The sequence below is a fragment of the Tauraco erythrolophus genome, chromosome 14 (assembly GCF_009769465.1).
Source record: "Tauraco erythrolophus isolate bTauEry1 chromosome 14, bTauEry1.pri, whole genome shotgun sequence".
In the NCBI taxonomy this organism is placed as follows: domain Eukaryota; kingdom Metazoa; phylum Chordata; class Aves; order Musophagiformes; family Musophagidae; genus Tauraco; species Tauraco erythrolophus.
Window position 1 is genome coordinate 15,205,972 of NC_141478.1, and position 15,232 is coordinate 15,221,203.

The window sequence follows — 15,232 nt, forward strand, 5'->3', positions numbered from 1 at the left end:
CTGTCACGTGTATCGGTTTTCCTTCTGAGGCTGCATGAGACACGTGCAGAGCCATGGGCTTCACAATGGTGTGGACCAGATCTTAGCACCATAGAGTGGTTCACCTTTACTTGCTTACTCTGCTGAACCTAATGTGATTCAATTTGGGACGGAGTTAATGTGCTGCTTTTTGCACTGTCAGACTAAAGCTGTAAGGGAGCTAAAGCAAGCAATGTATGGTGGCTTGTTGAGCAGAAGCACTTCAGAAGGGCCAGCCTTTGAGATAAGAAAATAGAACGTTTGATTTACCCTTTGAGTACTGCAGTGATCACCAGATGTTTTGTAAACACTCTTGAAGCTGTTAAACCTCTATAGAGGAAGAAAAGTTCTGTATGAAGTGGCAACTTCAGGTACCAAAATACACATGCTTATCCCAAGGATTGGGAATTGTAATATGGAAATACACCCTTGAATCTGGAATACCTCTCCAACACAGGACAAAGGAGGATAGGCAATTTGAACAAGAGGAACTGTGGAAGAGAATTTTTCTGGCAGTAACAGGACGCAGAGGAGATCTTGGGGGTTCATCTAACAGAAATTGTGCTAGCTTAGCCATTGGCTGGCCCTCCTAGCTCTTCCAAGGTTATTTTGAGAACAAAAAAAAAATACAGCATTCAAACTCTACTCTATAAATGAGGTAGCTCATCGTCCTGTGGAACATGAATTCACTGAAATGGTTGTCAAAAAGCTATATTTCTGTTTGACTCTGAACCAAAATCATAGTCCCAGATAAACGTCACAAAACTTCATTCAATGTATTTTAGAAAAACTACGAATACTCTATCAGAACTGCAGATAGTAGAGGAATAACAAAAAAAGTTATTTACTCACAGAAGGAGGATGCTGGCTGTTGTCCTTTCAGAACAGACTACGACAGGGAGAACCTGAAAGAGAATGGCCCTGACTCCACCTTTTATAACTTCTGGCAGAAGGCACAGGGGAAGGGCAGCTAAAGCTCACATGTGCTTAATATCCGTCATCACTTCCAATCTGCTTCGCACAAGCCTTTTGTTGAATGAACGACTGAGGAGAATCTAACGTGGGCCATTTGTGCAGTATTTGTCCGGCTGATTCAGAAGCACGTAGCAGGCACTGCCAACCTGGAGGAGAGGATACGCTACCACATGAAGGATGATGAGGCAAAAAAATCCCCAAAAAGTATTCAGTATCACTAGTAGGACAAGTTGCAGCTGGCAGCAAGTAGTTGCTGGAGTTCCAGTTAGTCTCTTCAGACCATTCTCTGCTTGTCTTGAGAGAGAGAATTTAATAGAAAAACCTTAGTTTTATAAGGGATTAAGGGAAGTTAGTCTGAGCTTTACAGAGCTGGAGGGTGCTACACTCCCTGCGGGAACTGCAATATGCTTTGTTGTTGTTTTGAGCTGACAGTATGTCTATATATATAGATATAAAAACCCATAACAGCCTCCCTGCAGACATGAATTATTTTCTGTTCTTCAAAGCACAACCATTTTATTGAAATTTGCAGTAAAAACTATTTAGCTGGGACACTTTCCTTTTCACTTTGAATGCTGATAGGTAAAGAGATGATACTCTGGTGTGGTTATGAAGACATGCGGCACAGCTGTGACCTCTGCTGTGACATCAGCTGGAACCCAGGGAGCTTTCAGGTCTTTCCAGCTGCTGCACCTTTTTCATTGGTAGTTCTGTGCAAATACACTGGCGTTTTAGTAGTTGTTTTCTCATCAAACATTGATGATCTTCCAAGAAATTGCATTATTTGAACAGAAAACATCCTTGTTATAAGCTAAAAAGTTCTGTTTGTTCTTTTCAGTGTTCCATTTAAAGTAACATGCTATATCCTACGTAATGGAAATGCAAATTCAGCCTACTGCATAATTTTTAAACCTATACATATGCACATACAGGTGTGTGTAGGGTGTGTGTGTGTATGTGCCACATACAGGACAACACAGCTACCAGTGGTCAGTTCCAGGTATTTCTTATTACAGTGCAATACAGTTACTGTCTGGTTTATGCTGATTGTTAATTTTTAATGGTGTTATATTATGCTGATTGTTAATTTTTAATGGTGTTATATTATTTTCTTAAAAACCCTCATTTAACATTAAATCACACCTATTAGAAGCACTAGTCTTAATGATGGATTTGATTTGTAATAGCTTTAAAGTTCAGCTGGAAGTAATGTATACCAGTTTCCTTATACGTGTTCTTTAGAGGTCGCAAGAGTTGTCATATTTTCAGTAATTTCCATGCCTCATTAAAACAGATTTTTTTAAAGCAATATAAGGAACTAAGAAAAGCTATTGGTCCTGTTTTACTAGAGCTGAAGTTGTAATGGTTAGCAGAAAATTTATCAGATTATCCCTACAGTATAAATTTTTGCAGAAAAGTATGAATAGCAGCTTCAGCTTAAACAGGGGAACATCCATCGAATGTTCACTGTTCAGCTGTCTCCATGATACAGGATTTTGTACTGATCATCCACACTGTTTTACCTTCTGCTCTTGATTTTTTTTTTTTTTTTTTTTAAGATGCACATCGAAGCTGCTAAGATGCTTTCTTTTACTGAAGAGGAATTCATGAAAGCTCTTGAGTGGGGAAACTGATTCCATAGAAAACCAACTCCTGTTTGAAATACAAGTCAGATGGTACATTATTTTGGCACTGTATATGAATGCTTGTTAATAGTTAATAACCGTATATCCCAGTGAACTGATTTTTGTTGATATTGCTTATGCTTAAATTGTTTAACTTTTATAAGCCTGATAGCTTGTGTTGTAATATTGTATGTAATACAAATTTCTACTGGTTTCAGGCGAAACTGTCCATTCTGTAATGAGCAGAGAAGCACAAACCGTGCAAGTAATACTCCAACAAGTGAACTTTGTTATCAGTTTACTCTGTTTTAGCATTTAAAACTGTGCCTTATCTGAGGTAACATTCAGTCCAAAGCAGTCAGGGTTTAGTCTCAGAAAACTCCTGTTGCAACAGAAATAAATTAACCAGGGATTCAGTTGAGAAGAAAATGTCAGGTCCTTTTTAAAACACGTGGTTGGAAAATTGGCCTTGTCTGTTCTCTGGCATCTAATTTAAGCACCAACAGGTCTTTTATAGAAATGACCTTGTTTCAGCTATTGCATCTTACACCCTTGGCTGGCAAAAACATACATGAGACTTGCCCCTCACTGTCTGGACAGACTCCGTAGTACAATACAGCTGTGTTGCGTAAAATTGCTACTTTAGTCAAGGTGAAAAAATTAAATCTTTCCCTGGCCATCAGCTGCTGTTTTGAGATACAGTCAGGAGTGATAGCTCCATATTCACAGGTGATTTATAAGCACCACAACCTTAAAGATTTCGTTGTCATCAGTACAATCAAGGACTAGATAAAAGTTAGAGTGTAGATGAGCTAGTGTATCATTTATACACTAATGAACAGAAGCAATAAAAGCCTGTGCTGCTTGCCTGAACCTCTGCCAAACCTTAGCTGTTTCAATGGATTCCTCCCTTGGAGTAACTGAATAGGAACACAGCACATAAATAGTTAAGTTTGTGCACTGAAAGAAAGCTATACATGGTGATTCTGGCCTCAAAATGGAAAAATGTCTCTGCTTAGATCTTAGATCCTACAAAAACTAACAGTGAAACAAGTAGCTCAGACCTGCCCCTTTGAGATGCCGACAAACTACATTAAGATTAGTATTTTAATAGTGTAATGCCAATGCAGATAAATCTTTAAAATAAAACCAGAAATAGTGCATTGAGAGAATCCTATAGTCCATACCGAAATACTCATATGAATTTACATGGCTTAGGTTTCTGCAGAGTTGCTGGAGAAAGCATTTTTAACATTGCTACATCAGTAACCAAGAGTAATTGAGAAATCCATAACAGTTTATTGATGAAAAATGCAAGTACAACATACTCTTAAATAAAATCAGCTGCTCATCAGTTTAGAACTCCAGTCTTAAAATGGAGACTTTTAATGATATTAAAAAGGAGTTCCTCACTGTTAACAGAAATTTTCATTAGAAATCAGGTGACATCTAGTGGCAAACCAGGAGATGAGACGGAGGAAATGTCCCCTTCTGAAAACGCATTACCTCTTCTCTTCTGGTAAGCCAATCGAAATTCCTCTCCAAGCATGTTAATGTCGTCTTCGTCTTTGAGTATTCCCTGCAGTAAGGGAAAAGAAACACATGTCAGAAGGTAAAACAAAGTAGAGAGATTTGTATATTACAAATCTCTGAAATTTTCTGTGGAAGTGAGTGTAATAGCTGGTATTCCTGGTGGTACCAGTGTTACCTTTAAAACAAACAGCGCTGAAAACCCTTACAAAACTTCAAGAGACTTCAAATTGGTGTACTTGGTGCTAACTGCCTCTTTTGTTCTTCGTGCAAATGACGGTGAGAACCCCATCAAGATTCTAACATAACCACTACACAAAACCACAACATTATCTGCATTCTTTTTCTAATAAAAGTGATTATAGTCAGTGCAGCACAGGTGCCCCTTTAGTAAAAATCAAGCGACTACACTGGAAAGAGGCCCTGGCTGGGGCTCCACCTTTAGCTGAGCAGAAATTAGAACAAAGAAATTACTTTGGAAATGAGCTGATACTGAACAACTTGATCAGAAACTATGTTTTGGAAAAGGGAAGCAGGAGAACACAGAAATCTAAATCTCTAATTAATTCTAAATTAATTTTAGGGCTAAAAACGTGTATGATCCACAGAACATACCTTGCAGCATTTAGGAAAAAAAATTACAAATTGCATTTCCACTGGAGACTTTAGAATTAGGTAGCACTTTTCTATTTAACTATTTTGAGTGAAGTAATGTGATGTATGACCACAGGATTCAGACACAGTGGTGAAACAGAGAGAAAAGAGCAAAGCAGAACCTCAGTACCATGGAACAGGTATGGGCCTTGGACACTCTGAAATAGCCAAGACTTCCCGCAACAGTAACTTCAAACCAGAAAACTATATCAAAATATTGCTGAGTTATCTTTTAACTAAATCTACATTAGAAAATAACTGATTCACTCAAAATTTACACGTTCATGCACCAAATTAGCGTGTTAATATTTGAATAAAAATTATACTAAGCTATATTTACAACGTTTTCCAGTATTGAAGAATTTCTTTAAACAGTCAGATAATTCTCTCCCTACTGTCAAAGCGTTTTTACATCCCTAAAGCAGCGCTCTGCTCATTTCTGTACCATCATGTGCTCCTTCCAATTATGAAGTATAATACAAAATAAATTGTAGTTTATTCCTATTACAATAATTTCTTCCATCTTTTTAACTTTTTTTAAAAACGTAAGGATGAACAGAGAGCGCTTTGAAATGCTTCTGTAAGCACTGCGGTTTATTGCACTGCAACAGAAATGAGGCCTTGTTTCCATAGTAACAGAAGCCTGAGAAGACAGCCGACACTAGGAAATTGCTCCCAAAAATCCCAACAGAGAAATTTGGTGGAAATAAGGTTTAAGATATGCTGGACTCCTTTCTAGCTAGAAAAACCTTGCTTTAGAGCTTACATTCCATTGGAATATGGAATTGGAAGGAATTCCAATTTCCATTGGAGAACTGGCTGTGCAAAGCACTGTGGAAGCTTTTAGTAAGTTCTGTACAGGGCATCAATTTTGCAGTAGAGCCCAAAGCCCCTCATACAGAAAGAATATTTTTGTAAATTGCTTCCCAACTCAAAAAGCAAAAAACCACAAGAGAAAAGGAAAAGGTGAGCACACAAGAGCTCACACAGTAAGGGCACCCACCGGCTCCAGGAATTTACAGTTCTGCAACTTCACCTTAAACTGTCCAAAAGAAAACTGACAAGAGAAAACAAACTTTTAAAGCATTTAAAATACAGTTCACTTACTCGAGGAAGATAACCCAATAACTTAGATGCATGCTCTTTCAGGAGTTTCTGTCTCTCTTCTTCAACAATTGCACGGATGTTTTCTTGTCTTCTCTCCTCTAACTGGCTTTCTTCAAGTTCACGCTCCTAGAACAAACCGGCAAGTTTTCCTAACTGTTCAGGTTTCAGTTCTGTGAGCATTTGTTTCCACCAATATCCCCCACAGTGTAAAGAGAAAATTTCTTCTAGTGAAGTAGATTTTCAGCTTCCACTTATTAACTCCTGGTCACAGGAAATTAATTTGAAAAGGATGGCAAAGTGTATATAAAACCCACGAAGCACGGTTTAAACAATACATGTTTCATAACTAGAAAACAAACTCAGACAAAAGAGCAGACTGAACGGCAAGGCATGGGGCTAGCCTGCTCTGTAAGTGTTTAGTCTCATGCCAGAAGCCCTTTTAAAGGTAGTTAATGAAGTTCTGGTTCCTTCTTGGCTCTCAGACTGTTCCTGCCCTATGTTCTAACCCAGGAAAAGCACAAACAGGCCCGTATTCTCACGCTGATGACCACGAATCACAATTCACAGTACATGTGTGATTTATACCCTACAAACAGGTCCGAAAACTGCAGTATAGATCCCACGACTTCTTTTCATAGAATCATAGAATCGTTAGGGCTGGAAGGGACCTTCAAAGGTCATCTAGTCCAACCCCCCTGCAAGGAACAGGGATATCTCCAACTAGATCAGGTTGCTCAGGGCCTCATCCAACCGGGCCTTGAAAAGGCCTTTCAGTTTACGTCTTTTCTTCTTCAGATGATAATTTGAGAGACTTAATCTAAAATCAAGGCTGGGACTTGCCCTTCTCAGGCATCACTGTCAGTGACGCCGAACCGCACAACAGCGGCGTTGCTGACCCCAGGGCTCTCACAGAGCTATTTGCAGAGCATGTCAGGTACACAGGGGCCTGGGGACGGTGCTGGTTCGAACCTCTTGAGTGACAAAAAAGCGTTAGATCTAAAAAGACCTTTTTCTTGTCAGCAAACCAAAACAAAGGCCTGCTTCCCCCCGCACATTTCTCTGCAATTCCTCTCTCACCTTCCCCTAGTAACAACAGTCTTGTCACTGAGGATAGCAGAAGTGTTCTCGTATTGAAACACTTTGGCTCAAACCAAAAGTTTTTTTGGCAAAAGCGAAAACTCTTACTTTATCTGCAATAAACTGTTTGCGACGGTCTTCAATAAGTTTTTCCACAGCCCTTCTGTGTTCAAGCTGTTTCATTCTTTGCTTCTGAGCATTCATCTGTTCAATGCGATCATCCTCTGCAAACTTGGCCAACATCTGTTGCCTGAAAGCTTCTTCCTCTTCCTGCACTGCTTGTTGCATTATCCTCTTTAAAGCAAATTGTTCTTCATATGTTTGCCTTAAGTCGAGGCGTTGCCTGATTCTCTTTTCAATTTCTGCCTATAAAAGAAATGCAATAAAATGCTGTATGACTGAACGTACTTTGGAAAATTATGATCACCGTCAGCCAACCTACCCAATTCATCTTGGAATAAATTTACTGTAGCTGTTACCTTCTAGCATAAATAACTGGAGCCAACACTCCATATCTGACAGCGCTCTCCAGTATTAACCAGTTTGGCAAACATCTCAAGATTCTCAAAATCAAAAAAATCAAAAGGAGGTGGGTTTTTTTTTCCCCACTAGCACAAAGTGAATCAACAAGACAGTCATCCTGAACCAGCTCTCTAAAACTAACAGTAATGTGTATCTCAGCCTGTGTTACGTTTCGTTTGTCATCCAAAGCGAGGTAAGACAGGGTGTGGACAGGCACGTTAGGAAAAGCACGCAGTTAATTAACCTGCTTAACTTCAACCTGAACTTGAAAGTTACTAGCATTCTCCTTCGGAGATAAATAAATACAGAAAGGGGACAATAAGGGTGTTCAAAACCCTCAGTCGTCTTCCTGCTTGAAATTAAAACATAAATAGATTAGGGATGGCAAAGGAAATTCAAAGGACAGAATTTTCCCTCCAAAAACTACGTTAATGTACAAACTGCTTGTCTGACTAAGAACATTAGGAAATAGTGTTGGAAATCGACGTTTTGTGCCAGAAGAGAAATGAAAACAATTCAAATTCATGTATGCACTTAAACCCTTGTCAGAATTAAGCTTTTTGTTTTGAGACAGATCACAGAACATAATGGGCTCAACAAAGTCCCTCAAAGCCATCCCAAAGTCACATTTAACACTGCAGGCCTAGCAAATCCAAAGTGGGAATAAAACCCAACCCAGTCCATGAACAACCCTGCCAGCATTGTTAGAGGAAAACTTGTGGAAACGGGAGTCAGGTGACCACTGAAGCACATCCTCAGATGTAGAAGGAATTGCATGTGGGATAGACTCTCACTAAATGTTCTTTAAGCATCACAACTCCAGTGACAATTTCCAAAGACTGAAGGAGCGCTGGTCCATCACAAAGACATCAGGAGAAGTGAAGGGACAGACGAAGACTACATAAAATACTGTCTCCTACATTCACTTTATTACTTATTTTCTAGATCAGCGTTTCAAAATGGTTTCATTTTCCTATATTTGTTTAAATTAGATTTGTTTACCCATAGGTACAAGTGCTCCATAAATTATATGTTTTCCTGTATACACACTACTATTTTTATTTTACAAAAGTTCCATCCAGACCACCTCCACTAACCTGAATGTTCTGCAGGAATTATGGCAAAGTTGCAATATTCCTGTCCACTTGCATTCTCCCTTAACAGTTTATGCACAGGTACACATAACACACATAGGGAAAAGCTGGTATCTGACAAGTACCAAAATATCCATCTATGTATCTGCAGAAGTCGTCCAGGGAAAGTGAAATATTCCCCCCCAATACACAGGTGCTACTTCAACTACCTGCCACCACCTACCGTCTCCTTCTTCCTTTCTGTCTCTGCTTGTTCTTCCAGATGCAGCTCTTGTCGTATTTGTTCCAGTTCTTCACGCTTCTGTTGTTCTCTTTCCAGATTTTGAGCAATCTATTCCAAGAAGGAAGGAATTCTAAGTAAAAGACAAGGACTTACAGTAAGCTTTTCTACAATTTCAATTTTTGATACCATGCTTTGAAGTCTCTGTTTTTTCTCCTCAGTGTCTCGAACTTTAGCCATTCGATCTTCTTCTCTTTGTCGCTGAATGTTGGCAAACTCCATAATTTTCCTATTTTCTTCTTCCATCTCTTCCTGTTTCCTTCTCCTCCAGATAGCTTGTTCTTTCTTAAATTCTTCAATATATGTCTGAGTTGCTCTAATTTTATCTAACTTCACTTGTTTTTCTCTGTAGAAGATGGAAAAAAATGTTTAAATAATTTTTTAACATGCTGCAGAGTAACATTAAACAGACTGTATCCTCGCCATTAACAATATATTCCAGACACTAAGATTTAAGTGGCTCTCCTTATCTGTTTAGCTAGAAAATAGGTGTCGAAATTGAAAAGACTTATTAGTGAATTGCCCCCAAAAGGGAATCTCATGTCTAACACCTTTCTTCAGGAGCACAGACTGTACACATAAGTACTCGCTACTACTCCGTTTTACAGGCACTCCTTCAAAACAGAAAGGAGAAGGAAGCCCCATGGCCCAATGGCACCCGAATCTCCTAATTTATTTATTTATTTATACTAAGCTCTTCAGCCTCCACACCACCACCACCACTCCCCTGCCCTCAGAAGCCTCCTTTCTGTGAGACAGGCCTAAAGAGGAAGGGACAGGAGGCGAGGTGGAAATCTGTGATACACAGTCACTTCCAGCACGATGGGCCTAACGGAAGCGTTTCTTGAAATAAGCTGGATTTCACATTTGGGGAACAAGGCTGACTGGAATGACAAGAACATTCTGACATTTGAACAGCAAAATCCATGCAAGTCGGCCTATTAAAATGGCCCTTAGTCTATGAAATAAACGTGTACGAGTTAGTTTTCTATACAGAATTATATTAATTATTTTGTTTTAAATTAATAAAGAATAAAAATTTAAAGTAACTAACCTTTGGTCTTCCTCATAGACCTTTCTTACAATTTCATCAATCACGAGTTTGTCTCTTAGAAACTCTTTGTAAGCATCCTGCTTCTTCCTCTCTTGTTCCTCAAGCTGTTTCTCCAGTTCTTGCTGATACATTATTTTCTCCTTGTTTCGCCTCAGTTCCTCAGAACTTCTTTCTTTTATTACCCTTTCATACTCTTCCTTCATCTTTTGGGCTATTTCAGCCTCACGTTTCTATAGGGGGAAAAAGCAATGCAGATTCCTTTTTACTCCTGCCAATACAACCTGTAGTGAAAAATTCCACAGTATAAAAGGGAATTATACAGCATTACAAAAATGGAATGTTTTCCACCTCAGTCTATAAATATAGTGCCTTAACATGCTTAATAGCTGAATTCAGTAAGTAGAACCCTTGAAGAGAACCGTCAATATCTAAACAACTTGAGGAGAACTAGCAATACTTGAAGGAAGCCACATACTGAACGAAGACACGACAGAGCATTCAGCATAAGTGAAGTAGCTGACATCGGTGTAACGACTGGAACATGGTTTAACTGTGCAGAACATCCTCAATAAACATGTTGTCTTTATGGCAATTTGCATACATTGAATTTTGTATAAAACGTTAATAGAATCAAGTGCCCGATCACCACTGTGATTTTATGTATAAATAAAAGTTGGTAATTCTTTCTGAAGTTATTCAGATATATGTTTAACAATAGTAACAATATTTTCAACAATATGCTTCTGAGGTAAGGATTCCCTACAATAAGGACTTACTGTACAAAGTGTTTTGTAGTTTTAACTTAGATAAATATGACAAAACCAGTAAAACCAAAATCTATATCCATTCGCACAGCTTAATTCACTACTACTTTGATTGCAATGGCAAAGTAAGCCTTTTTCTTATGGCTGGTTATTACCAGCCAATTAGTCCTTCATAACACAAGACATATTTTCAATAAACACCGAATGCCCAAACCTAACAGTATTTTAAATAAAAAGGTCAACTTCAAAGGAAAGGTTTTCAGCACAATCCATACAAAGAGTTACAGCAGTTGGGTGCCGGGATGCACAGTGAAGCCAATTACCATTTTCTCATACCGCATAGCTTCTTTTTCAGCGATCTGTGCAGCTCGCTCTTTGTTCATATAAGCGGATTTCAGCTTTTTTTCTAACTCTCGAAGTTCAAGACTAAGGGGGAAAAAAATAAAATTTATACTATAACAAGGAGGTCAGTATCTATGGGAAAAAAATTGACGTTTCCATCACTATTTAAACACAATTAAAAATAATTATTTTTAAAGGGAAAAGCCCAATTCTAGATGAAAAAATTCTGCTCTAGTAGAAGAGCAGAAAAAGAAATCAATCCTGTATCAAACCAAGAACTATCTATACTTGTATATACGCTATGAAGTTTTGCGTGCTTTACATCTAACTATATAAATGTAGGTGTACATATATAAATATATACATATATTTACATATATAAATATGTACTTATATCTATAACTGTATGTATATATACATAAAAACATATACTCAAAATGAAAATGTTGATCGGAGAGAGTTTGTCTATTATTAACAAAATTTGTTTTAAACCAACTTTTTTATCATATCTTCATCTTCAATAAGTTTTGCTTCCAGGTCGGATTCCCTTCCGCTTCTGCTACAACTTTGGCAAGGTCTGTCCTGTTTCCACTTAGCCTACGTCACCGCACGCAGTGCGGACGTCACACCTCCCTTCCCGTCGGCCCGGCAGTCACCTCCCACGCCCTTGTCTGAAGCTGCTCACTGACAGCTGGAGAACACCGCCTGCGATCATCCCACGCGTCTGAGGCTCAGCCCGGAACGCGACTGAGAAAAACAAGACCAGCAGGAGAAACACGCTCGACTACGTGAGCGCACAAGCACGCCGAGCTGCCAGAGCTGGGGTCGACTGAGTAACGGCTGGCTACACACGGCAGCGGTCTCTGAGGCCGTACCTGCTCTCCCTCACTCGCTGCCTCATCTTCTCGTCCCTCAGCCCGTCGCGCTGCGCCGCCGCCCGCGCCTCCTCCTGCCGCAGCCGCGGCGCGCTCTGCTCCTTGTTCTGCTCGGCCTGACGGGAACAAACACCGTCCGTGGCGGCTCTCCCAGGCGTGTCGCAGCACCACGCAGCCAACAATAGGAGATCTTTGGAGGGGTGACGCCGGGAGCCCCGGCAGACCCGCCTCCCCTCACCCTCGCCCCGCCCGATCACAGGCGGACCCGCGGCGCTGCGGTCGCGCTACTCGAGGACACCCTGAAGGCTCCGGGCCCGCTCCGGCCCCGCCACTCTTACCCGCCGCACGGTCTCCTCCAGCCGCCGCTCGCGCTCCAGCGCGGCCCACAGCCGGGCGGCCCGCCTCCGCCCGCTGCGCTCCTCCGCCTCCGCCAGCCCTGCGCCCCGCTGCACGGACGCCTGCGGGCGACAAGAGAAAGGCGGTGCCACAGGGCGGCCGCGGCCCCGCTGCCCGGCGGCCGCCCCGCTGCCCGGCCGCCCCGCTCACCATCTCGCCCGGCCGCCCCGGCGCCGCCGCGCCGTGCTGTCATGGCAACGCGCGGGGCAGCAGGGATGGGAACGGGTTTAACTTCCGGGGGAAACGCGCCGCGCTGATTGGCTGAGAGCGGGACGCGATCCTCACACGTGATCGGGGCGGGCGGGGCGGGAGCGCGCGCAGTCGCCGAGCAACCGGGGGGGATATGGTCCTGCGGCCCTTGCTCTGGAGAAGCGGCAATCGGGACGAACTGAGGACGGGGAGCCGGAAGAGACGCAACTACCAAAATACGTCTTTAAAAAAGAAAATTATTCGTTGAATTATTACTTCAAGTTAACGCACTTTACTCATCCATCATCACAAAACCGAGGTGGCTGCATTTAATTCCACATTGTTCTGCTTCGGAGCTGCTGTGATGGATCCCGAACGAGTACGGGGGACACAGTCACAGGTGAGAATCGACAGCCAGAAGAGTAGGCAGGAACAGCACCAAAATATACAATTCTACGTGATTCTGGTAGGGCGGCTTGGTATATGGCAAGCCTCATTTAGGCCTGGTAGGCAAAAGGAAAACCCAGCCTGTAATGTTTCCAGAGAGTCAGATCCTTGCACAGAGCACAACTGTTCACTCCAAAGAGCTTCTCCTGACTGGCTTTGCTCCAGGACAGAGATGAACATTGTGGCATCCAATTCTGCAAACTCTGCCCACCCACTTTTACCAATTTCCTCACCTTTATTTTCCTTTCTACATAGTTACATGAAACTAAATACATACAAGCTTATTTAAAGCAGTATTTAAAAATAATTAGTCACCTACTTTATAAAATTAATTAAAATGAATAAAGCTTAAGAGAAGAACACCTCTCAGAATTAGGTAAAAAGAAGTCTGCATGTTTCTATTGATTCTGTGCTAGTTACACCTATATCTATGCATTAATGAGATGAGAACACTAATAATTTTAACTCAGTTCCCAATCTTTTACAAAGTCTCCCAAATAGTGGAATTCTTTCTGAAGCCTTGGTTATTCTTTGTCCTTTTCATGAGAATAATGTTTTACCCACAGTGCTTGGGCGGGGTGGCTTGAGGTGGGTGGGAGAGTAAATTATAGGAGACCATGTCTTTAACTGAAATGATACAAGCAGAGAGAGACAAGATAGAAAAAGATCACAAACTTTCCCTACTTCATTTTTCCAAGTGGTGTTACCACTACAACTCTCTCTCAAAAAAAAATTCAGTTTCTTCAACAGTAGGCAAGGAAACCAGTGTCAAAGGACCTATTCCCCAACAATTCCAAGGCATTGACTTGAAAAAAGGAAGCTTTTAACTGCACTGGCACAGCACTGACTTTCAGTGGTGCTCAAGGTTTGGAGGTGGTGGAGAAGTAAAAGTGAAAAAGATACTTTTTCTGTCCCTTCTCTGTAAACAGCTATATGCCTCACTGGAAATAAGTGAAATTTTCTTTCTTATCGAACGAAATAAAAAAATCCGGTCCCCTCCCCTCACTTCTGGAAATAGCAGCAAATAACCTTCAGATGTAAAATTTCATCTTTGCTCATGAGATGTCCTTAATTAGGAACAGCAACACACTAAAATGAGAACATTAAGTATACCTTGACTCAGTCTCCAGGACAGCAAGGCACTCAGACAGACAGGTGGGAGCAAAAGTGCTCGGAAAAAAACCCACCAACCACATATATCAGAGACCAACAAGTCAGTTCACAAAGTTTTTCTTAAAATTAGAAGGTGGCTTGCATTTGCATGTCAACAGTGTTTGTGAGCAGTGTATCTTTCACAGAAGGGACAGAACACAGCACTCATATCCAGTAAGATCCCAAAGGGAAAACATTTTGAGGTTTCCCATCCTTGGTGCCTCATTGTTCTTTTATTTGCCGTATGTTTCAGATTTGCTGCAGCGTGTTTAAAATGCAAAGAAGAAAACAAAATGCAACCAGAGGATTCTTTTATCTTTGATACCTTATGGCAGTTTGTGCTCAGAAATTCTTAACTCTAATACCCTGATAGTTTTCCCTAACATAAATTAATCCACAAGGACAGTTCCATAAACATACTGTGCGTGCAGATTTCCAAAGAAAGGTAAGTAATGTTTCAGCGTGTACAGTCACCCCATGTAGAGAACAGGGAGGAGAAAATACTCCAGAAAGTCCACAGGAACACCCAATATACCCCTGCCCTGCTCCTTTTGTTAAACTGAATACTAAAAGATGGCAAACAATCATTTCCCCCAATTCAAATACAACTGCTGGTCTCATTTCTTCTTGAGAGCTCCCCAACAACTGCCAGCTCCTGTCCTAAAGCTTCGTCATCTTACTTTTTTTCCCCCTTATATCCAACCAGAACTTCCCCCCTTTCAGTGTGTGACTGTTGGCCTCTCGGACTCCCACCGTGCTTCTCCACAGAGAGCCCGGCTCTCGTGTCTCGCTGCCCTCCCTGAGCTACGGGGGCTGCTGTTCGCTCCCCCGGCGCGCTGACGGCACCTCTCTGTCTGGATCACCCGCACGCTTGCTGGGGGTGCTGGCACACGGGTAGCACACCTGCACCAGGGCATGCGTTTCTGCCCTGTGCCCGCCTGGCATGTGGTGTGCGCTCTCCTCACCAAGGTCGTCTCTGTTGGGTGATCCACCTCCACCCGAGGGGGAAGCATCTGCTTTTGCTACCCCTCCTCCCAGCTGTGCTGTCACAGCAAGTTGCTGCTCCATGTAGGAGCCTCCCTTGTATGTTTTTATTTGGGAAGAAATCAAGCACCGTGTTGAAAACAGGCC

General features: G+C 41.5%; 2 protein-coding genes across 2 annotated transcripts in view; one reads left to right on the forward strand and one right to left on the reverse strand.

Annotated features, from left to right (window-relative positions):
• Positions 1 to 3,843, forward strand: part of TEX9 (testis expressed 9) — a 28,040-nt gene extending 24,197 nt beyond the window's left edge. Inside the window, exon 11 of the mRNA XM_086619972.1 lies at positions 2,553 to 3,843. Within this exon, the coding sequence (XP_086476098.1) occupies positions 2,553 to 2,627 (75 nt within the window). The 3' untranslated portion in view covers positions 2,628 to 3,843. The remainder of the gene's footprint in view (positions 1 to 2,552) is intronic.
• Positions 3,844 to 3,897: 54 nt separating this feature from the next.
• MNS1 (meiosis specific nuclear structural 1) lies at positions 3,898 to 15,169 on the reverse strand. The gene is made up of 10 exons (XM_086620571.1): positions 14,948 to 15,169; positions 12,256 to 12,375; positions 11,918 to 12,033; positions 11,024 to 11,126; positions 9,937 to 10,166; positions 9,012 to 9,228; positions 8,826 to 8,933; positions 7,095 to 7,352; positions 5,910 to 6,035; positions 3,898 to 4,197 (listed from the first exon to the last, which is right to left on the reverse strand). Exons 1-10 carry the CDS (start codon positions 15,167 to 15,169, stop codon positions 4,057 to 4,059), a joined length of 1,641 nt encoding a protein of 546 aa, XP_086476697.1. The 3' UTR covers positions 3,898 to 4,056.
• Positions 15,170 to 15,232: the final 63 nt, after the last annotated feature.